The 24253-nt window shown below is 56.5% G+C and overlaps 10 protein-coding genes across 10 annotated transcripts; 8 read left to right on the top strand and 2 right to left on the bottom strand.

Moving 5' to 3' along the window:
• Positions 1-373: 373 nt before the first annotated feature.
• On the top strand, positions 374-721 carry PHYSODRAFT_479372 (hypothetical protein; the record flags this gene model as incomplete). Its single annotated transcript, XM_009522294.1, has 1 exon — positions 374-721. A coding segment is annotated over one exon (348 nt), but the record flags the coding sequence as incomplete, so codon positions are not given.
• Positions 722-772: 51 nt separating this feature from the next.
• PHYSODRAFT_479501 (hypothetical protein) lies at positions 773-1222 on the top strand (the record flags this gene model as incomplete). The annotated part of the gene is made up of 1 exon (XM_009522295.1): positions 773-1222. The coding sequence occupies one exon, from the start codon at positions 773-775 to the stop codon at positions 1220-1222; it is 450 nt and encodes a 149-aa protein (XP_009520590.1).
• Positions 1223-1514: 292 nt separating this feature from the next.
• On the top strand, positions 1515-2012 carry PHYSODRAFT_362688 (hypothetical protein; the record flags this gene model as incomplete). Its single annotated transcript, XM_009522296.1, has 1 exon — positions 1515-2012. A coding segment is annotated over one exon (498 nt), but the record flags the coding sequence as incomplete, so codon positions are not given.
• An 831-nt stretch (positions 2013-2843) lies between these two features.
• PHYSODRAFT_481864 (hypothetical protein) lies at positions 2844-4241 on the top strand (the record flags this gene model as incomplete). The annotated part of the gene is made up of 1 exon (XM_009522297.1): positions 2844-4241. A coding segment is annotated over one exon (1398 nt), but the record flags the coding sequence as incomplete, so codon positions are not given.
• Positions 4242-4894: 653 nt separating this feature from the next.
• PHYSODRAFT_482170 (hypothetical protein) lies at positions 4895-6304 on the bottom strand (the record flags this gene model as incomplete). The annotated part of the gene is made up of 1 exon (XM_009522298.1): positions 4895-6304. One exon carries the CDS (start codon positions 6302-6304, stop codon positions 4895-4897), a length of 1410 nt encoding a protein of 469 aa, XP_009520593.1.
• A 2242-nt stretch (positions 6305-8546) lies between these two features.
• Positions 8547-9064, bottom strand: PHYSODRAFT_487735 (hypothetical protein; the record flags this gene model as incomplete). The annotated part of the gene is made up of 2 exons (XM_009522299.1): positions 8547-8834; positions 8906-9064. 2 exons carry the CDS (start codon positions 9062-9064, stop codon positions 8547-8549), a joined length of 447 nt encoding a protein of 148 aa, XP_009520594.1.
• A 4870-nt stretch (positions 9065-13934) lies between these two features.
• PHYSODRAFT_326342 (hypothetical protein) lies at positions 13935-14536 on the top strand (the record flags this gene model as incomplete). The annotated part of the gene is made up of 2 exons (XM_009522300.1): positions 13935-14060; positions 14099-14536. The coding sequence occupies 2 exons, from the start codon at positions 13935-13937 to the stop codon at positions 14534-14536; spliced, it is 564 nt and encodes a 187-aa protein (XP_009520595.1).
• Positions 14537-16095: 1559 nt separating this feature from the next.
• On the top strand, positions 16096-16410 carry PHYSODRAFT_403398 (hypothetical protein; the record flags this gene model as incomplete). Its single annotated transcript, XM_009522301.1, has 1 exon — positions 16096-16410. A coding segment is annotated over one exon (315 nt), but the record flags the coding sequence as incomplete, so codon positions are not given.
• Positions 16411-21954: 5544 nt separating this feature from the next.
• On the top strand, positions 21955-23584 carry PHYSODRAFT_555187 (hypothetical protein; the record flags this gene model as incomplete). Its single annotated transcript, XM_009522302.1, has 9 exons — positions 21955-22002; positions 22094-22163; positions 22250-22314; positions 22391-22532; positions 22607-22686; positions 22782-22901; positions 22963-23150; positions 23212-23347; positions 23420-23584. 9 exons carry the CDS (start codon positions 21955-21957, stop codon positions 23582-23584), a joined length of 1014 nt encoding a protein of 337 aa, XP_009520597.1.
• A 184-nt stretch (positions 23585-23768) lies between these two features.
• On the top strand, positions 23769-24222 carry PHYSODRAFT_487107 (hypothetical protein; the record flags this gene model as incomplete). The annotated part of the gene is made up of 2 exons (XM_009522303.1): positions 23769-23904; positions 23981-24222. 2 exons carry the CDS (start codon positions 23769-23771, stop codon positions 24220-24222), a joined length of 378 nt encoding a protein of 125 aa, XP_009520598.1.
• Between the last annotated feature and the right edge of the window lie 31 nt (positions 24223-24253).

Here is a 24253-nt window from a genome sequence, read left to right on the forward strand (position 1 = left end):
TCGGGAGCTCTCGTGCGCGCTCACGCTGGAATCCGGACAGGTTTTCGCCTGGCGGAGGCACCCGACGGAGTCTGCAACATGGTTGGGGGTCATCGACCGTCGGGTGTTCGCACTACGCGAGCGTGACAACACAGTGCAATTCCGATGCCTCCATCCGCCGGACTGTACGTTGAATGAATCGGTATCCATGTTCGAGGAGCTCAATACGGTGAAGCTGACGGAGGAGGTTATGCTGCTGTGTATCTGTAGTGCCGAATGAGGACGGTGTCGGGGAGCTGTCGCACTACTTTCGACTGGATGTAAGTGGGGGTGAGAGATAGGTACAGTAGAGGAACTCTACGAACTCAAGAAGTCTGGTTGTTTGCTACTATAGATGCCAGCTGACCCCTTGTACGAACGCTGGACCAAACCGACGGACCGGATGACGGAGATCATTACGAGACTGCGGGGGCTGAGGATCGTGCGGCAGGAACCGGTGGAGTGCCTGTTCTCCTTCATCTGCTCGTCGAACAACAATATTGCGCGAATTCAGGGGATGGTGGACAAGCTCAAGGCGGCTTACGGCGACTTGATCTACGAAGGAGAAGACAAGCAGGAGCAGCAGTATTTCTACGCGTTCCCATCGGTGGACACGCTGGCTGCCAAGTGTGAAGAGGCCACATTGCGAGCTCTGGGCTTTGGCTACCGAGCGGCCTTTATCGTGAAGACTGCCAAGCAGCTCCAGGAGCTCGGCGGTGCCTCGTATCTCTACGGGATTCGTGACGGCAAGGAGATGCAGCCAAAGGTGAAGAAACTCAAGTCGACTCAAGATGACGGGGGAAAGGAAGCAGAGGCGGTGGCGTACCACGCGTATCAAGACGAGCTCATGGTGTTTGCCGGCGTCGGACGGAAAGTAGCCGACTGCGTGGCGCTCTTCTCCCTGGAAAAGCTCGAGGCCATCCCAGTTGACACACACGTGTGGCAGATTGCATGCCGCGAGCTGGACGCGAGTCTCAGCGACCGGAAGAGCATCACGCCGACCGTGTACCGCATGGTCGGGGATCTCTTCCGAACTCGGTTCGCGCCTCAAGCTGGCTGGGCGCACAGCGTGCTGTTCGCTGGGGACCTCTCAGCTTTCAAGCCCGAATTGCCCGGCGGTGAGAAGAAGAAGGCCAAAGCGAAGCGAAGTCCTGCCAAGCCGAAGGCGGCGACGAAGCGGAAGACCAGCGTAGCAAGTGCTTGAAATGGGTCCCTTCAACATGTACATGAATACAACACCGTGTGACACAAAGTCGCTGCAGGCAGGCCGTTGATGATGGAGAGCGGACGATTACGTGGAGACTAATCGTTAATCAATCCTGCAGATACCGACACCCACCGTCAGTGGATTCTGAGATTGTATCCAGTATTTGCAGCCATCTCTGGCCACGCTTGCAAGATGAACTCCCTCCTGACTCTCAATACCATCACTTCCAAACGCGCCTCGTTACGAACAAATGCCTCTGAAGTTCCTCTCCACGTTCGTGCTTTTCCTCTTCGCAGCGTCTTCGTCTTTAGAGGCGAATGCACAGTTGCGCGCGACGCCGCGTCAACTGCAGACGTACACGCAGCTATCCGACTATGCCGGCCTCATGCTCGAGCGCGTGAACCTGGAGCGCGCGGTGCAGGGGCTGCCGGCGCTCTGCGCGAACAGCAAACTGCAGGCTGCGGCCCAGCGCCACTCGGACGACCAGGCCGCCAACGACTTCATGGACCACGTGGGCTCGGACGGCTCGACGATGTCGCAGCGCGTCTCGGACGCCGGCTACGACTGGCGCGGCGTGGCCGAGAACGTGGCCGCGGGCCAAGCGGACGTGACGGAGGTCATGGACGCGTGGATGAACTCGGAGGGCCACCGCCACAACATCCTGGGCGACTACACGATGCTCGGCGTCGCCTACGCGTACACGCCCGACGGCCTGTACCGCCACTTCTGGACGCAGGACTTCGGCCGCAGCGACACCGAGCAGTGCGACGGCAGCGCCGACACCCCAGTCCCCACCACCACCGCCAGTCCCAGCTTTAACAGCTCCGGCAGCTCCAGCGACAATACCATGTCGGCGCCCAACCGACGAGACTCTCGAGGCACGTCCGCCACCTCCAGCATATCACCACCCACACCAACAATCCTCATCCTGCTCACTTCAACTGTGCTACACTTAATCTAAGTATGAACCACCCTAAGTACGGTTCAAAAACGGTCTTCGTCTCAGTCAGTTACGCCACAATCAAAAGCGTCAGGTCGTCCGCAAGTATCTCTCTGTGTGCAGTGAGTGATGTCCTCCCCCGCCGGCACGTGCACGGCCGTCACGCACACGGGCGCGCGGTGCTCGTCCCCGGCCACGGACGCGTCGGGCCAGTGCTCGCACCACGCGCGGATGGCGCGCGTCATGGCGCTGGCGCCCAAGTCGCAGGCCCCGAAGACCGCGCCATCCACGTTATCATCAACTGCCTCTTCGAGCTCCTTCCCGCCGTCTCCAGCGCACGTTCCGTCGCCCTCTCCGACGTCCTCGTCCTCCTCGTCCTTCGACATGTCCCCACTGCACTCGGCTCTGTCGGGGGACAGCGGGCTCCAGTGGCTGCCGGGCGAGTCCGTCGTGACGACCGTCACCTGCTCCTTCGTGTTCCCAGGAGCGTTGAACCTCCCGGACATCCCCGGCACGCTGCACATCACGACGTTCAGGCTGCGCTTCGAGCCGCAGAGCTCGTCGCTCCGAGCCACTGGAGGCTTCCACAGACTGCTGGACACGGCGCTGCGGGGCATGCCGCGCGCGGCTGTAGCGAGGCTGTCGTATCCTCAGTCCACGACGGTAGCGTCGAGATCCATGAACTCGTACGGCAACGGGGGCGGCGCGCTCACGCCCACGAGACTCGTGATTAAATTCAAGGACTTGAGGTCGTGGACGCTCGGCGGAGACGTCACGAGGCTGCTGCCGGCCTTGAACCGATACGCGTACGTGGACACGCCGTTGAGTTTGTTCGCGTTCACGTCCATTGGACCAACGCAGGAGGATCTGCAGGCCCATGGACTGTATGATGTGTACGAGGACTTTGCCAGGATGGGGGTTGCCCTGAGAGACGGGAACAGTGCATACAGAGTCACGGAGCTCAATGTGGCGTTCGCAATTTGTCCGACGTATCCGCGCCAGCTTGTGGTGCCCGCTGCTGCCAGCGACTCGGAGGTCGGGGCGGTCGCTGCGTTCCGGTCGAAGGGGAGACTGCCGATCTGTAGTTATGTACACGCGCGCAATGGCGCTGCGTTGTGGCGATGCGCGCAGCCCAAGCGCGGCATTCTGCACGCCCAGAACCCTGCGGATGAGCAGTATCTACTGCACATTGCGCGTGCTTCGTCAGGTTCTACGTCGATGTATTCCGGAGCACCGACACGGAAGATCTGGATCGCTGACTGTCGCCCGGAGCTGAATGCGCGCGTGAACAACCTCACGGGAGGAGGCACCGAGAGCGGGAATCTAGCGCATGCGCGGGTGACCTTCCTCAACATCGGCAATATCCATGCAATGCGCGAGAGTATTGAAGCAGTGCGTGGCCTTGGTGGGTTCATGGCGATATCGAACAACACCGAGGCGATGGATCTGTCGTGGGGCTCTCGCGTTGAAGACACCAAGTGGCTTTCCCACGTTCGTCGCGTCATGAGCGGAGCTCTGCAGGTTGCGCGCGCGCTCGAGGCCCAAGCCACTACGGTTGTCGTGCACTGCAGCGACGGCTGGGATCGTACCGCTCAGCTTTGTGGGCTCGCGCAGTTGCTGGTGGACGCGCACTACCGAACGCGCCGAGGTTTCCTCGAGGTTATCGAGAAGGAGTGGGTTCGCGCAGGCCACAAGTTCCAGGATCGCGTGGCGCCAGGCAAAGCTGAGGACGATGACGACCAACAAGCTCCGATCTTCCTGCAGTTCTTGGACTGCGTGTGGCAGCTGATCCGCATCTTCCCCACTTGCTTCGAGTTCAATGAGCGTATGCTGGAGGCGATGGCGGACGCAGTATTCTCCGGGAGATACGGAACTTTCCTAGGAAATTGTGAACGCGAGCGCAGCGCCTGGAGTGTGCGTGAACGAACACCGTCGCTCTACGCATACGTGCTTCAGGAAGACCGCTTCGTGAACCCGTTCTACCGTGCCAGCAGCACTTCGGCGCTCTTGCCCGATTCCACGGCGGTGCTACGTCAAGTCACGCTTTGGACCTCTTACTACTTCCGAGGAGCTCCGCTCCCTGCGTCACCGGCAGGCAACCCAACACCTCCGATGTACGCATCGAATGATTCGGGCGACGACAACGCAGTCTCCAGTGGTCCCCAAGAAGACCTCGAGGTTGCTATGGCAGCCGCGTTGCGTAGAATTCGCGTGTTGGAAGACGAATTACGCGCTGCAACCGCTAAACCGGCACTTCCGCCTCGACCAGCACCTGTATCGTACCCGCCGTTGTATCCGGCTGCATCAGAAGCCGACATGTCTGCACAAATCCAGCAGAACGCGCAACCTGGCACGCCTACCCGGTATCAAGACTACCAACAGAGCTACTCGAACGGGTATCATCATTCCAGCAGTAGCAGCAGCATTACGAGCAACGATGAGAGTGTTTCCTCTGCATCTTCTTCTGTCCCGGTATCGATTCTAGCGCCGACACCTCCAGCCCCCATACAAGCATTGGCACAAGCGTCAACGTGGACATGTAGTCTATGCACGAAAACTAATTCGGCTGACGTCCTGCAGTGCGTTGTCTGTGGCCGCACGCCCCGGTGATCTACCAGCTTCAAAAACTTAGTAAAGTGCATGTCTACATTGGTGAATGATCCTGTATACCATGCACGTAGTCCACCCTGCTGAGCACTGATGGAATTCGTCTCGGCAAACTGCGCCCGCTAAATATTCTCCCTCTCGTGTTTGTGCTCGCTCTTGCGCATACGCTTGACGCAGTCCTGAAGTACGTAGTGTACCTTGTCCGGGAAGTGGTCATCCAGCATAGTGCGCCCAATGCGGATCATGCTGAATTGACCTTCCGCGGCCCACGCAAAGCGGTAGTTGCTGCGTGCAGTGCAGCAGATGCCGCCACCTCCAGGTCGGCAGCACACCCAGCAGCCTGCTGCCCCCTTGGCGCGCACGACACGTTTGAGATGTACTACGCGCCCAGGGATGGTCAGCTCGTGAATCGGCTCCGACTCCTGGATACGCTGCAGCATGGTGCGGTAATTGGACAAGTGCGCGATGAACGGGGAGCGCACTCTCTCACCGCCGTAGCCATCGTCGTCAAACGCCGAGTGCTCGTCGCAGCTTCTGTGCAAAAGTTCGTCTGGAGTGCGCCATGCGATAACCTGACGCAGGATCGCAGCCTTGTTGACCTTGCTCCTCCCAATCAGATCCAGCACGTGATCGCGCAGTTCCTCGGCTGAAGTGAGGGACGACCGTGCAATGATGTCGTCGCCCACTACAACCGAATCCGTGAAGGCAGCGCAACGAGATGCAAGTCCAGAAGACATGGTACAGCCTGGAGGGCTGAAGGCGAAGCAGCGAAGCTGCGGGTACTTGGGGCGCAGCATCACTGACAACAACACAGCAGTACCAGCTCCAAGTGAGTGGCCTGTAAGCACGAGATCGTAGTCGTGGTATGTTCCACGTTCGCACACGTTGACTCCGCTGGTGGCAATGGTCGCCGTTGACTTTTCGTCAAACAGCATTTCTAGCACGCCAAGGCGATTGAGCTCTAGATACACCGACTCGGCGCACGTGAGGAAGCCTTGGTGCGCGTACTCGCCGGCACCATCACATCCCCAGCGATCAGCCACGTCATCCATCGACATGCCATACGCGATGGCATCCGTGAGGCAGTCTTCAAGCGACAGCGTGCCACGAATCGCAATGACAACCTCCTTGCGCTCGTGGTCAAGCATCACTGCGAAAGCTGGTTGGTACACCGAATTGCGGAAGCTGGCGTACACAATGTCGTCGCTCTTAATCTTGGTTTCAAGCTGCAGAGCTGTTTGGCCAAGGTGGAACCAGTTGTCGCCGTGCACCCAGCGATGCTTGCGTCGCAAACAGGAGAATGCCAGTCGGAAGGTTCCGGTCCAGGGATGGGACCATACATACAGCATCCAGCCGTATATTCCGATCGCGTACTTGGAGAAGTGCGCCAGCTCCTTCAGTCGTTTCGTCAGCTCCACGTCGTGGAGGTGTGGATCTGACGGGTGGTAGTAGAAGGGTTTCGTTGACTTGCCGAACTTTGCGTCCTCATTCTTGCTCTGCTGTTCATCTTGGGGCTCAGCCGAAGGCGGCATATCGACCGCAACGAACCGGTTAGACCCGTCTCCATCTAGCGTCGACACCTGCGACGCTGCACTCGCAGATGCAGTAACTGCGGTGTCTTCAGCAGCTACGGGGCGATCGCCCAGCAACTTCATCTTGCTCGTACTTGCGCGAATTCTGGCACGCAATTTCCCGAGCGTTTCTTCCTCCTCTTCGTATCCTTTACGATGTGGCGAGGTCGCAATCACTTCATGGTGATCTTCGTAAGCCTGAACCGCTGCCAGCAGCACGAAGCCCGCCACGATGTCCGAGATGACGAGGTCCGGACTACCGTAGAAGAGCCTCGAGAATACCTTGGCAACGACCGACATGCTGTCATGACGCGTGCCAGCTCCTCCGAACAAGTTGCACGTGAAGCACCGCAGACACATGCAGCAGCGGGTGCAGCGCTGCTTCCACAACCTCTGGCTGTGCGGCACGTACACGTCCGAGCTCGGCACCTCCCGATCCACTTCTGCAAGCAACAACCAGCACACAACAATAACAAGGCAGCAATTAGCACTCCGCTTCGCCGGGGTCAGGCCCCTCCCAGGCCCCCCAACGTACCATCCAACAACGACTGACGTTCAGAATCAACAGCGTTACCATAGGGGTCGAGCGTGCTGCTTGAGACCGGGGGCTTCTCCTGGTCGATGGCGTCTTCCGGCTGCACGTCGCCCAGGATGCACACGCCGAGCGAGAACGTGAAGCTCACTTCGGCCACCAAGAACCCGCCGATGGCCTGGATCATTCCACCAACATATAATAACCTCAATTAGCCCACAAAATGAGGCATTCGATAGATATATCTTTGTCTCAATCGCCTCACCAGCACGAAGCGCGCGTCCGGGCGGCACATGTCCCGGTAGTACCAGCAGCAGAGCCCCGCCACGCCGTACGCGAAGAGCAGCACGGACCAGAGCGCGTGCACCTGCAGCATGCGCGGCATGAGCACGCGGCGCTCGTGGTCCACGATCGTCCCCTTGGCCGACACGTGCATGATCATGAGGTAGATGCAGCCGCGGAAGAAGAGCAGCGGCGCCGCGCCCAGCATGTACCAGAAGGGCAGCCCGCTGTCGTCCAGCGAAGTGCTCGAGCAGCGCCGCCACAGACTCGCGTACAGCACGCACAGCAGCGCCAGCGGCAGCTGGTACAGCAGCAGGAACAGCGCGGGGCAGTACAGGTCGTCGCTGCCCACCACGCGGCTGCGGCGCCCGAACACCTCCAGCGCCGGCATCTCCTCCGTCCTCCGTTACGCGCGCACTCGGCTCGGCTCAGAAGTGAGCTCTATGCGAAAATGCGGGACCTCTACACCTATACAACAGAATGTTGTGTGCGAAGTCGTGTATCGATTGTGTGGTCCACATCACCGGACAGTACTACTGAGATGGGTACATTTCGATGGTGCTTCTTGCTGAACTGCAACGTGCACTTTTGACGCATGCTGATGCTCGAGGATGCATCGTAACTTAGCATTAACATTAAGGACATAACTAACTAAATAACTGCGGCTAGCGCCTGGAGGGGCGTAGGGTGTAGCGGCCATTCCGATGGCCCGCTATTGTGTGTGTGAGGAGACTTGTTAGTCGGTGGTGACGTCTGTGCGGCTCGTGGTGAAGTCGTACGCCTCCAGCTTCACGACTAGAACCGTGACGTTGTCGGTGGTGCGTCTCTCCAGGGCGAGCGCCACGAGCGCGTCCGCGGCCGCCTGCGGGTCCTTGAACCTGGCCGCGAGCTGCGCCGCCGCCTTGTTGGTGACGACGTCCCAGAGTCCGTCCGTCGCGAGGATGAGGAACCGGTCGTTCTTGGAGATCTTGCGGGTCTGCACCTCCGGGTCGCACGAGATGTAGGGCTTGAGCGACAGGTCGCCGATGGAGCGCGACACGGCCAGCTGGCCGTTCACGCGCGGCACGTCGAGCATCTTCTTGAGCGGCCAGACCTTGTACATGAAGTCGGGCTTGCCCGTGACGAACGCACCCTTGGCCTCCAGGCGCTCGCGCTCGTCCTTGCGGTTGGGCTTCTGGTCGAAGGACATGGCGATGGCGTCTCCGTTGCGGGTGACCACCACGGCGCGGGAGTCGCCGACATTGCCGACGTGTAGCAGGCCGTCGCGCACAATGGCGACGAGGAGTGTGGAGCCGTCGTCGGTGGCGAACGAGCGGCCGTGGCTCCGTCGTGCGGCGGAGGCGATGGCGGAGTTGGAGGCGTGGCGGGCGATGGAGCAGAAGTCGGCATCTAGAGAGGGGAGACAATAAACAGGTTAGACACTTGTTGCTTTGACGGGGTGGCGTGACGGACGCGTGACGACGTACCGAGGGCTCGTACGGCGTTGGTGATGGCGTCGTTGACGGTGGACTCCTGGGCGAGCTGCTCGAGGATCCGCGGGAAAATGTTCTCTGCGCAGTAGCGGGAGGCGCGGTCTCCGGCGTGGCCGTCGAAGATGCCGAAGCAGCCGCTGGCCGAGCTGGAGTAGCCGTTCAGTGTGAGTCTCTCTACGACCTTGCCTCCGATGAAGTACGCGTCCTGCAACAAGGAGGGGGGGGGGGTTAGCTACATGGATATGATGACTGTACTTGTCGGGGGGCGTCCCGTACCTCCTGGTTGAGCTTGCCGCCGCGGTCGGTGGCGATGCCGACGGGCACGTCGTACAGGTCGTCGGTCTCGAGCTGCTTGGAGGCGGGGCTGGCGGCAGCGACGTCCGAGTCGCCGCCGGTGGGCTGCTTTCGCTTGTGGTGGAGGGCGACTCCGGTCATGGGTCAATCTCTCTCTCTTCGGTGCGGTTGTCGATGTGTGCACTAGGGCGCAAAAGGCGTAATGCCGGCAACAGGCAAGTCGGCAAAACATGTCAGAGCGGCGCACCGTCGCTGTCGCGGCTGATCACGGCGTGGATCGGCTCGCTTGTGGGGGGTTGGCGCTGGACACTCTGCGTGCATAGTGGGCGCCAGTCAACTGGCGGCGCGTCGTAAAAGTAGGCGGCGCAGGACGCTTACCATCCTGCGTGCAAGAACCAAAAGGATGGAGAGCTCCTCGTGTGTGGGGCGGCTCCACAGTATCATGAAGCGGTGGAACGCCCCGCCGCCATGGAGCGGAGCCAAGCTGGACAAGACGCGCCCCCTGTCCTAGTTGAGCTGGCGCCAGGCCCGACCCCTCTGTGCCGGGGCGGTGGCGCATCGATCGGCCGGCGCTGCCGGTGCCGGTACGCGCACGTCGGCGCAGGAATCTCGAGATACTGCGGCGCGCAGTGTTGGACTCGCCTCCGAGACGCAGAACCATCCGGCACCACGACTGGACGCCGCCGCGCGCGCTCTGGTGGAGACCAGCGCTCCGCGGCGCCTCGGCCGCAGACGAACCGGCCGAGCCGATCTCTCGCCGCGCTCCAAACTTTAATCTGCGTTCCGACGACCGTCACTCCGGCCGACTTTGCGCCCCGAAAAAAGCGCGAGCGCTGGTGCCGTCCAACCGAACCGGTCTCCGCGGCCTCCATGGCTGCCCCTGCGAATTTTGCCTGCCCCGGGCTGGCCCCGGGTATTTTTTGGCGCGGACTTCAAACCGGAGCACCAACACTCCAGCGCGTCTGCGGAATCATGGCCGGTCCCTGCAAGCGCTGTCACAACAACTGCAACTGCGTGGCGGAACTTCGTAAACATGGTCGCAGATGCTGATGAACTTCATCATCATCACGAAGGCAGCGCGGATAGTGTTCACCACGTTGCCGTCAGCTTGCTTGATCGGCGATCGATGCAACTGATCACTTCTGCTTATCACGCAGAAGTGATCACTCTCAACGCAGTACAGTAGTTTGGGTCCGGCTGGAAGAGCTATATTGTTTGACCCAGCAGAACAGCCTCCGGTTATTGGGGAGAGGACCAGTGGTGTCGATAGCAGCAGCAAAGGCATCGCCTCCGAACGATCTCATGGAGAGAAAACATTTTCTTCTTTACCAATGAAGGCCTAGAAACATATGAGTGATACCAATAAAATCCACGACAAGGCCCCACTTCTACTTGCGCCTCATAACAACTGTCAGCGGTGCGTCTGTAGTTCTCGAGACTTCTCGACGCAGTACCCCTAGTCTTGCCGTGCTTCTACTACTTCGAGTCTTCAAGGGCTAGCCATGTCATAGCAATTGCCCTACGCTGGATAGGCCCTACGTCTAGCCCTGTGATGCAGCCCGCCCGAGCAGCCGCTTCACATGTGCTGATGCACCTTACCGGTAACTTGAGGCTCAAGTGAAGTGAAGCACGAAGGAGTTGACAGCGTTTGTAATTGAGTTATTGGCGAATGTGAGTTGTATTTTGTGGTTATGATAATATCATATTATGAAAGCCTTAGTGCTAACCTACGAGTTGAGGGTCGCCGAATGAGCTAATGAATGGAGAACCTTGGGCACTGCGGTGGGTGAGATCAAATGCAAAGTATGACGTGCGTACCCTGTGTTGTTCTCCAATCGAGCAGTCCGTCGCCACGGCCAGCTCAAAGAAGCACTACAGCAAGGAAGGCAGCCAGAAGAGTAGATGCCAGGTGCACTGGAGCCGCTGCTGACGCCCCGGTGCCGGTGCTGGTGGTCGTCGCCGCATAGGCATAGTATTTGACGTTTTCGACGCAATCATGAGCTGCAAGCTTGTCCTTTGGCAGAGCGAGCTCACTCGTACTCGTATTGCACTCACCGTCGCTGTAGTACACCAAAGCAGCCTACCCATCGCTGTTCAAGGTGACTTTGGCGCTGATGTCGGCCACAGGGTGGCACTCCCCGTCCGCTGAAATGGCTTGAAAGGTGTATTCGCCAGTGCAGCTAACCTCGCCGTATTGCTGAACCACCAGACATGGAGCTGTGCCAAAGACCAAGGATGCGAACGCGAAGCGGTCCTCGGCGGTGCAATACTCCCGACCGGACAGCCCACCTGAGCACCTGAGCTAGTTCACTCCGAATTTTTACATGCCGAGTCACTGTCCGTAAGGAAGACCAAGTAGGCCGGGTCGGTGCATTTCGAATCGTCAAAGAGAACGGAGGCGGATTCCTCGGCACTAACAGAGCCCAACACGGTCGCCAAAACGAACCCACTCGCAAGACGCCCGAATGACTTCATGATTTTTGCTTGCGTGGTCTGGGAAGTCAGTCGGACAGGTAGCTGGGAAATTCGAGACTGAGTCTTGGTGGCAGTGGCCTCCCCCCAACAACTCCATCGTCCGTTGGCAGTTGTCTTCCGACGGTTCGTTGGTCGTCGTGAAGGCGACGTCACCTCTTCGGAGAGAAACCTATCGGGGATACGCTAAGCACTTCGAACGGATAACACTTCAAGGAGTTTCAGATATCATTTGTGAAACTCCTTCAAGAGTTTTCGTCCGAAGAGCTTAACGTGAACCGCGGAGTGGAAACTCCGTGAGAGTGGTTTCTTGCGTAATTCTGCCCGTTGAACACACCGTCTTCTGTTTGAAGTTTGAAATCTGCCAACATCGGGGACGTCAAATGAGCTCGTCGGTCAGAAAGCACTATATTGCGGAGTGAATCAAGAGGAAAAGTAATCATGATAGTTAGCTTGGATACTTGCTCATACATTGTAGAGAGACATCTAGACATTGATTTTCCGAGCACTTTAATTCCTCGTGTATTTCGTGTATCATAGAGTATCCATGGACGTGAAGCCCTGCATACAAGCACTTCAACTTGGGGATGACTAAACACGAAAGTAAACATGAACTACGAGGTGTTGATCCTTATTCATTCTAAGGGACGCTGCGCGATCGAGTAAATGCAGCTGACTGATGCGATGCACACTGCAGAATGAAGTGAAACTGAAATGGGCCAACGGCAACAAGGCCAGGTTCATGCGATGGTGTAGTCTGCCCTCGGCTCGCGAGTCGCAGCTATCCTGTGGGGTTCAACGGACAGTAAGCGATGTAAATACGTGAACATGGGAACCCTTAACGCCCTCGATGTGTTGGTTACTCCAGACCTAATCCTTTCAAGGGACAGCGGAAGATGGTGGGCCGCAAAGCAACGGATGATCGCCAGACAAAGGTCAACAAGACGTACTCTTGAATTTCCCAGCTTCGACATACCTGACCACTCAAGCGAACACTATGAAGGCATTCGAGCTTCGTTGAACTACCGGGTTGATTGTGGCGACGATTTCGTCCTCCGTCAATGCCGAAGACTCCGCTCTCTTCATCTACGACGATTCCAAATGCACTGACCCAGCCTCCGTGACGTTCGCTCCTATTACCAGTGAGGTGTCATGCACGGCTACTGAATGTGTTAACTCCGGTGTACAGAACGCTCGGATTTCTTGCACCGCCGCGGACAACTTTAATCGAGGTGGTGTAAGCTGGCTTGAATCAGTGATCCACTACAGTGTACACGTACCAGAGCTGGCAATTTGGGTTTAATCATCAGATTTTTCCCTGGTTTAAACTCAAAAACCTACCAGTCGATTTTTGCTGGGTTTTACGTTCAACTTCATCATAGTTACTACTTAGTACAACTTTCATCGTTGCTTCTGCACGGGATGCTGGCTATTACATCGTGTTTTAGCTGAGTTTGGTTCATTACGATCGACGTGGGTGTGGTGTAGTGATTTGGCGGTAAACGAGAATCGAGCTGACGACCAAGCTTCAGTGGCGACCCGAGTCGTCGGGACATGTTCAGCAATGTTCGGCGGATGCTGATTGGCTATTCTGGACCGGTGCCGAAGACTCGTCAACACCCAAGTTCGAGACCCAGGACTTCAAGTACGATCCGAACTTACAGCGAACTTTGACCCGAGATCCGCACTTAAGACGACTGTTCGAGCCCCAGCGACTGCTCCAAGTCTTCATCGTCCAATAGAGTCATCGAGAGGCCTCTTGGGGCGTCGAGGAGGCTCTGAAGAGTCGGTGGTTACTTGGGAAGATCCAAAACGGACGCGTTTATACTAGATATTTGTATTGAACCATAGGAAAGAGAAGATAGAACAGATAAGTCCTTTGGGCAACAAGAACAGAACAGCTTTTACTCCCAACCACTCAAGGAAGACGTCCGGGCTATCGGTGAGTTCCCGTAGCAATTGGATAAACCTGTTGGTAGGATTATGACTGTCGGTGGACGCGCCTGCTAGTATCGTAGCGTGCGTTTACCCGTGGTCAGGCCAAGAGTAGTGAAGAAGTGGCCGTGTATACGAAGGGCGAGTCATCGCCGAGTAGTGGAGGAGCGAGAGCGCACTCCATTTATCCTTCCCGCCCGAGTATAGCTCCGTCACCCTCGTATCAAGCTGTGACTGGCTGGGACCCTTCCTTCCTGAGGGCCTGCGAGGTTTATATTGTGTGTGAGAGCGTGCCAGCCTTTTCTCGTGGCTGGTGACGCTGGGTTTCCGTCAGTTGACTAAGCGGAAACACGGTGCACAGAGGAAACATCAACCCGGTGCAAGGGAAAGTTCCTGGGCCTTCAGGTTCTAACCCTATCAAGCCCATTGAGTCATCGGGACTTGGTGGGTGTTGTTGGTGGGGAAAGTGTGCTAATATATATTTTAGTGCGTGTTCCTACAAGACAACTGGTGCCACGACCCGAGATTGGTGTGACCTTCTGTGGCTCGTGTTACAGCAGGTCAACTGACTTTACGAGCAACAACCAAGAAGACGAAGAAGAAGATGAAGATGGCGACAGGATCTCAATCCGCGGTACCAGCAACTCCGATGAAGTCCGGCGGAACGCGCGGCGACGACTCGACGGCGGTCTTGATCACACCGCAGCCCGACCCGATTGCTGAGAGCAACGTCAGCTTGACGAGCCGATGACTGGATCCGACGCCAAGGATGAAGAGATGGATGAAGAATACGACGACTACCTGGAGGAGAAGGCGCCTGCGCCAGCGGTGGTGACACCCGAGACTCCGGAAGATGCAGTGATGTCCGCCGTGCGCAGCGGAGGCTCGCGCTCTCTGACGCGAAGTCTTGCGAGCGAGGTGGAAGACGATGCGCCTCCCGTCACGCGCAACCTCGCGGACGAACCGGATGATATGAACAGCCCCAAACGTGCCGACTATGGCCCGGGTGCATTTGAAGACAGCGGCAAGGAGGAATTACGTGTACGTGCCCCGAAGACCCCACGTGACGGTGGCACCGATGACTCAGCGGATCCGGAGACGACGAGTGACGTTTCCGATGGCTTGCCAGTGGGCAATGATCCGGAACCAGGCCCCTTGGGACCGGGCAGAAGCAGTCAAGTCGCTCCCGACGACTCGCCAGTGTGACGAGGCGATGCGGTGTTTTCTCCCAGAAAACAGTTGTAGGCCCTCCTTGACAGACCTCAGGCTACTAGAGCTTTGGATCCGTCTCGGCTGGCACAGGGTGGGTATTGTCCAGTACACGTTGTTGGTCAGGTGCACGATGTGTATCCCTTGGGTAGCGGTTCTTTTCACCAGGAGGTTAGTATCGACCCCGTGAACCAGACAGCTACGCCGGGCTAACGCTGGAACAATCCAACCCGAATAGAGTTATACACGTTATACAATCACACAAATACTTCTTTGCCCTCTCTTCTTTCTCTAGGCCCAAGGCTAAGGCCAAAATACAAGTCAACTGGTCCAAATCCAAGACACTTGATCAATCTTGGGGACGCGCACCACCTCTCGGAGAGAGGAAACGATCTACCCTGTCACCAACTTCTTCAGTTCGACACAGGCCCAATAGACCGCAAATATACAACAAAGACGGTCTGCAATCCGCCAAATCTACAGATATGGAATAGATATGATCACCTCCAGGCCGAAGCAGTAAATCGCTTACCTAAAGTACTTTGAATTTTGTCGTGGAGAACGGCCTTCCAGGCTGTGAAAGAAGCACTTGTGCCCTTCGAAGCAAAACGAACTCTGTTTGGTTAAAGGTCACATGCAGACGAAATCTTTCCTAAGCGACCCTTCGGAGACTGCGATCTTTCTGCGGAGTGTTGGTCTGGGCTTGAAGGGTCGCCAAACTGGATACCTTCTCGGAGTTGTTGGGTACACCTAGGATCTTGGAAGATGCCATAGTGAAACCAAGTGTTCTTGGGTTTGGAGCCTCGAAACGCCTCAAGCCGAGGTCGTTCTTGGAATTTTGTGGGAGGTAAGTCTGGGAACGCGAAGTCTGGGAATCGTTATTCCGGGAAAACAACGGGGAATCTGAGAAGTGCCTCAGCTCCCAGGTTGTAAGCCAGAGTCGAGTTCCGCCGTACTTAGATATACTGGGGAGGATCGCTCGCATTCCGTTGCACTTCATGGAACGGGATCAACTCGCCCACATTGATCTATCTTCCGGGATTCTGCGTCCATTCGCAGACATTACCCTTGTTTTTATAGGAGACTCCAAATCATCCAGTATCACCAAGCTCCACATCATTGGGACTTCCCAGGTTCAGGTGCATTCACCCGAATATAGGGATCGACACCGCGTCACACCAGCCGATCCATAAGTGGCCGACATTGACCCTGATCAACCCTCGATAACTCGGTTTCCGACTGCAGTGACAGAGCGTGACGCGGATTTGAAACCACATTGTGACCAGACCAACGGAGCGCCGACAACTCATCTGGTTCCTAGTTGCGATGCGCACGCTCCACTCGCTGCGTCGGAGCATACCTTCATGTCGGTGATGAGCGTAATGGATGTGGGCAAGAATGGGGCAGCAAGCAGCAACGCGTGGTCACCGATTGTGTGTTCCCCGACGACTCGTGTGGCAACAAACCTCTCGTACGCACGGCTCCCGAAGACTCATACGGGTTTCGTGATCTCTTTCGCGGCTTTGGCTAACCCTGAGGAGTACGGAGGAGACAGCAGTTGCTCATGGATCGTGTGGCGCCTACCAGAGTGGAAGATAGTGACTGCCGCGAACGCTCACCTTGTCAATACGGCGGTCGACTCCGCAGAGTGCACGGGTTTGAGAAACGGGGTGCTCGCGGCATTGGAACATGGCGCCGAGGATTTGGTCATTGCTGGAGACTTCAGGCTCAAGATCCGCGAATCACTGGGGATTCGCTCATGCGGTGCGGACCTGTTGATGAGTCCGATACGGAGTAGCGAGAAGGTCGCAGCACGGATGCAGTCTGCTAAGTATCTCCATGTGACACGAGACTACAACGCTGCTGCGAACTCACTGGCGTCTGAAGCATAGGAATCTCAGACGTCGAAGGTGATTTTGAGTGGCGACAGGAAGGCCGAGCTCTCTGAACTCAATCGACTCCAAGCTACGATCTACGAAACCGATCCGGGCGAGATATCGCCGCCGATCGTGCTTCCCGGTGATTCTTTTCGGTTCCAAGATCTCCCCAGCAGTAGTCCAAGGAGCATTGAGCCTACCATGGCCGCGCCGATGACTCGGTCACAAACCAAGCTCAAGACGAAGCCACCGATCCGGACCGACAAGACAATGGAACCACTGCCGACGACAGGTGAATGCGAGTTTTGTGCAAACAGTGCAGGTTATCCAGAGAACGGACAGACCAACAGCACACCGAGATCTCGCGTCGACTGGGTCAGTCGTATCTGGCCGTACATGGAGCGGGGCAAAGAGGCTGATGGAATCGAGGTCTCTGTGTACCAACCTCTGCGGCCTACAGGCACCAATGCTGCACGTGGACTTTGCTGGAAGAGTGTCGTGGTCGTGCGCAACGCCTAGCCCCAGCCCGCGACAACTCAACCTCACGGTGAACTGCGCCTGGGGCAATGCAGCCCAGGAGTGCAGACGAAAATGGCTACTGCAGCTTTGCATGCTACATGGAGATTGAACGCGAATGATATGGATGGAGAATCCCGATTGGAACAAACTACAACGGGCCCCTACAACTCAAGGGCAGTGCTGGCGAAGACTTGGTGTGCTTGGAGCTCGGAAGTGCGCTGACAACTGCCGATTACTCGAAGCGCCTGAAGCATGATCTACGCTGGGGCAGACGCGCTACGGCAAGATGGTGGCTGAGAAGTTTTTCTGAGGACCGGATCGACCGCAGGAACTTGCTGAAGCCTGTGCGCAAAATGCTACCGCAGTCTACGGCCTCACCAAGCTCGTCCAGGTCATCACACATCATGATGCTGATGTGGTGTAGTGCCCAGCGAGGAAGCGGGCACGTCGGCGTCGGTGAAAGAAGGCGCCGAGACGAATGCTGATGGATGCGGATGATGAACTCGACGCAGTTGATGAAACGCGACGCGATTGATGGGGGCGACGCGCGGCAGAGGTCGACGGAAAGTCGACGCGGGTGATGGGCCGCGAGACACAGGACAGAGTCCAACTCGACGCGTAATCATCCGACGAGTCGACCAGCGCCCCGTCTCTGCAAAACGCGTCGACCCTCATCCCCGCCGAGCAAAACCCGCCGAGCAAGACGCGCCGAGTAAGACGCGCCGAGCAAAACGCGCCGACCAAAACGCGTCGAGGTAAGATCTTGATTACGCCACGCAAATCAGGTTGAAGGACGGCAGTGCAAGCACGACAGAAGTAGGGATAGGCACAGAACGATAGGCTTAGCAAGCAGTAGTACGGAGTAGCCAGTAGCTAGGGCATAGGATAGGGTAAGGACTCAGTCCCGAAATTTCTCTGAACCACAAAGACCTCCCGTCTTCTCCGAGGTTCCAGGGGAACCACCAAGCGCCGGCAAGTAGAGCCGCCTCGATATCGCGACCCCCCGTCGTTTGCTGGTTCGGGTGCTCACCCCCAACAGACCCGTGCTGGAACAAAGGCACGTTAAACGTATACCGTTTAGGTGGGCCCCCGATAACGCGCTGCCTAGGCAAAGGACCGCACTGGCCTGATAACCGCCGTGCACAAGACCCCCAATGTAGGCCCGATAACGCCACACAAGCCCCAGGAAACGCCAACTCGATAACGCCGCACGCCCGACGGGAACGCCGGCCCGATAACGCCGCACGCCCAAGGCTCGACGCCCTACGACAAGGAACAAGCGTCAACACAAGAATCCCCCCCAACTCCGAAGCCTGCGAGGACTTGGGCCTGTATTTCGAAGATACGCTACCCCAACAACCGGGAATAATTTGCTCGGCGCGACCGCTATCCAGACGCGCCGAGTTTGTGCGAGATCGCATTCGCGAGATCTCTGCGAGGGCGCTACTCCACACTGATCATCGTATGGTTCCCGAGAACCGGTGGTTGTACAGAATCAAGCCGGGCGGTCATGGAGTGTCGTGCCGTTGTCTACGAAGCAGAGTCTAACGAAAGCGATGATGCCACCGCTGCTCAACCCAACAAAGGTCGTCGAACGGCGGCAAAGGCGGACAAGATGTCGGCACTATACCGGACGAGGTCGAACACAATATGCGGCGGTCGCCAACCCGGTCCCGACGGCTCGGTGCGAACCCGAGTTATGGAACCAGGTAAGCCCACAGCAGCGAGCCACCGGCGGGACATTACGACAACGCAGACGCCTACCAAGCACGCAACCAGGGCAAACAGCACCAGACGTCGTTAACAGCGAAAAGAAGCAGAAGCAGAACGCACCACGACGCTCGCCATCATGTGGTTCACATAGTGGTCGCGGCAGCTGTGGTGTAGTGATTTGGCGGTAAACGAGAATCGAGCTGACGACCAAGCTTCAGTGGCGACCCGAGTCGTCGGGACATGTTCAGCAATGTTCGGCGGATGCTGATTGGCTATTCTGGACCGGTGCCGAAGACTCGTCAACACCCAAGTTCGAGACCCAGGACTTCAAGTACGATCCGAACTTACAGCGAACTTTGACCCGAGATCCGCACTTAAGACGACTGTTCGAGCCCCAGCGACTGCTCCAAGTCTTCATCGTCCAATAGAGTCATCGAGAGGCCTCTTGGGGCGTCGAGGAGGCTCTGAAGAGTCGGTGGTTACTTGGGAAGATCCAAAACGGACGCGTTTATACTAGATATTTGTATTGAACCATAGGAAAGAGAAGATAGAACAGATAAGTCCTTTGGGCAACAAGAACAGAACAGCTTTTACTCCCAACCACTCAAGGAAGACGTCCGGGCTATCGGTGAGTTCCCGTAGCAATTGGATAAACCTGTTGGTAGGATTATGACTGTCGGTGGACGCGCCTGCTAGTATCGTAGCGTGCGTTTACCCGTGGTCAGGCCAAGAGTAGTGAAGAAGTGGCCGTGTATACGAAGGGCGAGTCATCGCCGAGTAGTGGAGGAGCGAGAGCGCACTCCATTTATCCTTCCCGCCCGAGTATAGCTCCGTCACCCTCGTATCAAGCTGTGACTGGCTGGGACCCTTCCTTCCTGAGGGCCTGCGAGGTTTATATTGTGTGTGAGAGCGTGCCAGCCTTTTCTCGTGGCTGGTGACGCTGGGTTTCCGTCAGTTGACTAAGCGGAAACACGGTGCACAGAGGAAACATCAACCCGGTGCAAGGGAAAGTTCCTGGGCCTTCAGGTTCTAACCCTATCAAGCCCATTGAGTCATCGGGACTTGGTGGGTGTTGTTGGTGGGGAAAGTGTGCTAATATATATTTTAGTGCGTGTTCCTACACGACATGGGGTTGTAGCCATTCCCACACAGGGCAAACTGGCCCTGTGTGGGAGAACGCCAGAGACCCCTGCTTTATGATTGAATGACGCTGCCACTGTGTTATCAGTCAAATGAAGCTTTAACCAGCAACGAAGAACGGAGCTAAGGAGGTGTATCCGCACCTGTATCTCAATCTGGATGAAGAGGAATATGGGGGAAATTGGTGATTTTCAATTGAAATCGGTCAGCCATGAACACAATCAGCAATAATTGCATTCTGTACGTGCATCCGTTGTATTTGGCAAAGGCATTCATGAGTTGTGCGTGCGCCTTGATGCGTCAACGAGCACCTGTATCGAGGCTTGCAAAGTCGACGCTAGTGCATTAGCAGCGATGCATACGGGCTCGTCGTACATAATAGAAGTGACGATGACGACTAGCCAAGGCGAACCCGTGCATGTGTATCGGACCTAAAGAAACGGATGCTGCATCAGTGATGCATATCCGAACGAACAACAACTTATGTAGTAAGGTAAGCACCTTATATATGCGTTGGGGTGGATACATCAGAGTGAGTATGACAGTGGGCGATGTCTGGTTTAAACCTAGTAAAATCAGTTTAAACCTACCCCCAAACCCAGAACCTAATTCATATTTTGAAAATCAACAGGGTTTTCCAGCTCTGTCCACTGCATAGACGTTTTGTGCGAGCCGGGTGAGTCATGGGCGACGCCCATCAATCGAGCCCAATTTCAACAAGTTCCCGCACGTGCGGCGCGCCTAAGGTTTCTCCTATATATATTTAGCAATCGTGTTGAAGAAAGAAAAAAAAACACACAGTAAAGGCTGGTTACTTGGCGGAAACCGGATAGCGCTTAGGTTAAAGCCACAACCCGATGGTACTTTCATTGGCGCACAACGGTTGGCAGGAGGAGGCCCGCATACCGTTTTTTAGGGTCAAATTTGGGGTCCGTGGAAATCCCAAGTGGTGGAAACTCCGGAGCTCAAGAGAACAAGATTAGCTTCAGCATTTCAAGCCAAATATCTCCAACTTGAGAGTCAATCCTTCCAATCACGAGACAACGAGAGGCAAACAAGTGCTTCCAACCATGCCTTACCTCACTCCGAATTTCCCAGCTTCCCACAAGCACCACGTCGACAGACCTGCCTAATCACTCAAGCGGCAAGCGGACGCCATGAAGACACTCGGGCGCCATTGTGTGTTGGCGGCGATATTGGCGTCCGTCTATGCCGATGACAACGCTTTCCTCGACTTTGATGATTCCGAATGCGCTGACCCGGCCTCCGTGTCCATATACAATCCTCCATATAATCAGTCGTGCACGGCTGCTGAGTGTTCTGCCAAAGATGGTTCTACCGGACGTATGCACTACAGTCGTCACCTCTGCAACGTCGACTTGTTAGCGCTCGCCTCCGCAACCTTTGGGACTGCCCCTTATCTGGTGGTCCAGTATTACGACGAGAGCTGCACGACCCCAGGCGAGTTCCATGCAATCTCAGCGGACGGGAAATGTCATGTTGTTCTGGGTCAGTACAGCGCCACGGTGACTCTGAATAGCGATGGTTCTGCTGTTCTGACGTGGTACAAACACACTGACTGCACGGTGGGGGGGAGAAAACTACGGTGCCAAAGGACAAGCTTGAAACTCATGACTGCTTCGACAGCTCCAAGTACTACTTCTTCTACGCTGCCACGGCGACGACAACTACCGACATCCCAACTACAACGACTGCTACGCCTACTGCTACCGCCACTTCGGCGGCGAGCCCACTTCTCCTGACATCTTCTCTTCTCGCTGCCTTCCTCGGCGGTCTCGCAGTGATTCTTCTTTGAGCCGGCACAGACAAGCCGTAAGGTTACGTGTGTGGCGGATCGATGGCTTGATGAACAGCAACGTGGACGTCCGACGGACATCTTCGACTGCAACGTGCTCACCCGATGTATTCACAGCGCGTTCCGTAGCCCACACCCAGTAGGTTATTCAGCCCTCAGCTTTTATAGCACAACCAATACATTTTTCCTGCATTTCTCCTCTCTATAAAGCTTCCAACAAATGCTTCACGAAATTCTGGTGCAGCATTGCTCGACAATGAATGGCATTGTGACATACATCTCTTCAACTATTTTCACACGTCACATGGATACACTTGATCACTTTTGACAGGTGCATTTCGCGAAAAACCATGGCGTCGTTCGATGACCTGGCGTTCAGGGGCCCACCGGCCGCAGATGTACGCGGGCGGGCTGCATCCCGCACAGGTTTCCGATGAGCCCGCAACTAACATTTGGTCTTCCCTACCGCCTTGAACTTGCAACCAGCAGACCGTAGCGGCGTCAGCGGCGGAGCTCTTTTGCCGAGACTGCAACGAGGCGCCACAGGCCGCGACGCCGGGTGAGGGGGCAACGCGGACTCTGCACCTTTGGGGTGTTTTAAATAGTCGCTTCTTACAAACGTGCTTGTGCTTGCTGCTGCTGCAGATGGGAAGCGCTGCTTGGTCTGTGGCTGCGAGCTGGGGCGTCGACAAGCAACCAGAGCGACGCAGGTGTGCAAACGCAGTGTGCAAGGCTGCAACCGAACAGAGTTCTTTCTAACCGCTAGGGTGATGATTGCTACTGTAGAACACCCCCGCTGCTCTGTTTGGCGGCTCCGAGAGAAGTGTGCAAGAACTGCAGGCAATGGTGATACGTTTGTTGACGCAGATTGGCGGCGACTGGAACGGAGGGGACACCGGAGCTCGTCGCCCCGCGTCGGATGAGGCTGGTAAGAAAGAGACGCGCTATGTAATTTCGCCTGGCGGTGCTGACCCTGGTGTGGATACTGTTATGGTGATATAGTGAAAAATCTGGGGTCATTCGCGGCAGACCAAGCCTCAACCATTGAGGTGGCAGTTGTGGTGAAGGGCATAAAGGGCGAGGTGGGTATTATAGTATATGCGGCTGTGGTCAAGAGTACCAAAAATCGATAGCTGCTGTTTACTGGGTCCACTTTGTGTGCTCTCCTCCCCACCAGGTGATCGCAATTCCGGGAAACTTTGGCCCTTGCGAATCGCTCAAGGAACGCAAGCTAGTCGTCGCTGATCCATTTGACGGTGCCAAACCCTTTCGAAATGCGAGCGATATGAAAGATAAGGTGCGGGCGCATTGCTCAGGCACGATCGTGCTATATTTTATCTCATAGTTGTTCCACTCAGATTGTCGTGATGGCTCGCGGTGGCTGCACGTTCGCGCGCAAAGTCCTTCGAGCTCAAGACGCGGGCGTTGCCGGTGTCGTCATCATCCAAACGGTCGACGTTTGGCCGTACACGATGACGGACTCTACCGGCGAAAGCAAGGGCGTGACAATCCCGGCGTTCATGATGAGCGCGAAGGTTGGCAACGGGTAAGTTCCGCTCGCCGGCCATAAAGTTCTGCAAGGTTGATATCTGAAATTGTTGGTTTAGCTTTGTGAAGTTCCTCCGAGGCAAGCGCGACGAAGACGTTTCAGCGGACATTGTCGTGCGGAAGGATGCGCGCGAGTGCGTTATTTGCCAGGTCGAAATGTCCATCGGCATGAAGGTCACGCGCATGCCATGTCAGGTAAGATCAGAGTGCTTGGCATCGTTTTCGCCTTACGTACTCTTCACCGGTTCCTCGTCTTCCTTGACGCAGCACATGTTCCACACGGCCTGCCTGCACGAGTGGCTGCAGATCGGCAACTCGTGCCCAATCTGCCGCGTAGAGATCGCCGCCAAGCGCACCGCCCACACCAGCTCGTCAACCTCGCAGAACGCGCAGCAGCGTGGTGACTTTGCGTGGAGCGAGTGGTTCTCTTGAATCTGAACATATGCAAAGTTGAAGTGGTCGAGGTTGCACAATTAATGTTGATTGCATTCTCGTTCCCAATAATTTCAATTCAACCATGGCGCTAGTGCCACAAATTGTACTCGAATCACCACCGACCATGATAATTGGCTGAAAGGCAACCATTGACACATTAGTGCGCCTCTGGACAGCAGCCATGTCGACCGAGTTCTTCGCCTCGAGCGCCACGTCCACGGGCCCAGCCTTCTGCCCGCACTGCGGCACCATCCTGGACCACCCGGACACCAACAGCATTGTGTGCTCCGCCTGCGAGTACCGCTGCCGCTACCAGGGTGCGTCTCTTGCGTCCTCTCTAGAGTGTTGACACATTTCCTCCCTCCTCTAACTCAATATTTCTGTCGCTCGCAGACCTGCCGTCGCTGACTGTGGTGACCCGCAGCGAGGATAAGCCCGCGCCCAAGTGGCTGGACGCCGAGAAGGTCATGAGCGAGGTGACGGGCCCGGCCCGCGCAACGGTGGAGGAGCCGTGCCCCAAGTGCGGCAACCCGGAGATGGACTACTACACGCTGCAGCTCCGCTCGGCCGATGAAGGCCAGACGGTTTTCTACGAGTGTAAGAAGTGTGGCCACAAGTTCTCGGTCAACAACTAAGCAGCAGCAGAATCGATGGCTGCCCCCGCAC

The sequence above is a fragment of the Phytophthora sojae genome, assembly GCF_000149755.1.
Source record: "Phytophthora sojae unplaced genomic scaffold PHYSOscaffold_2, whole genome shotgun sequence".
In the NCBI taxonomy this organism is placed as follows: domain Eukaryota; phylum Oomycota; class Peronosporomycetes; order Peronosporales; family Peronosporaceae; genus Phytophthora; species Phytophthora sojae.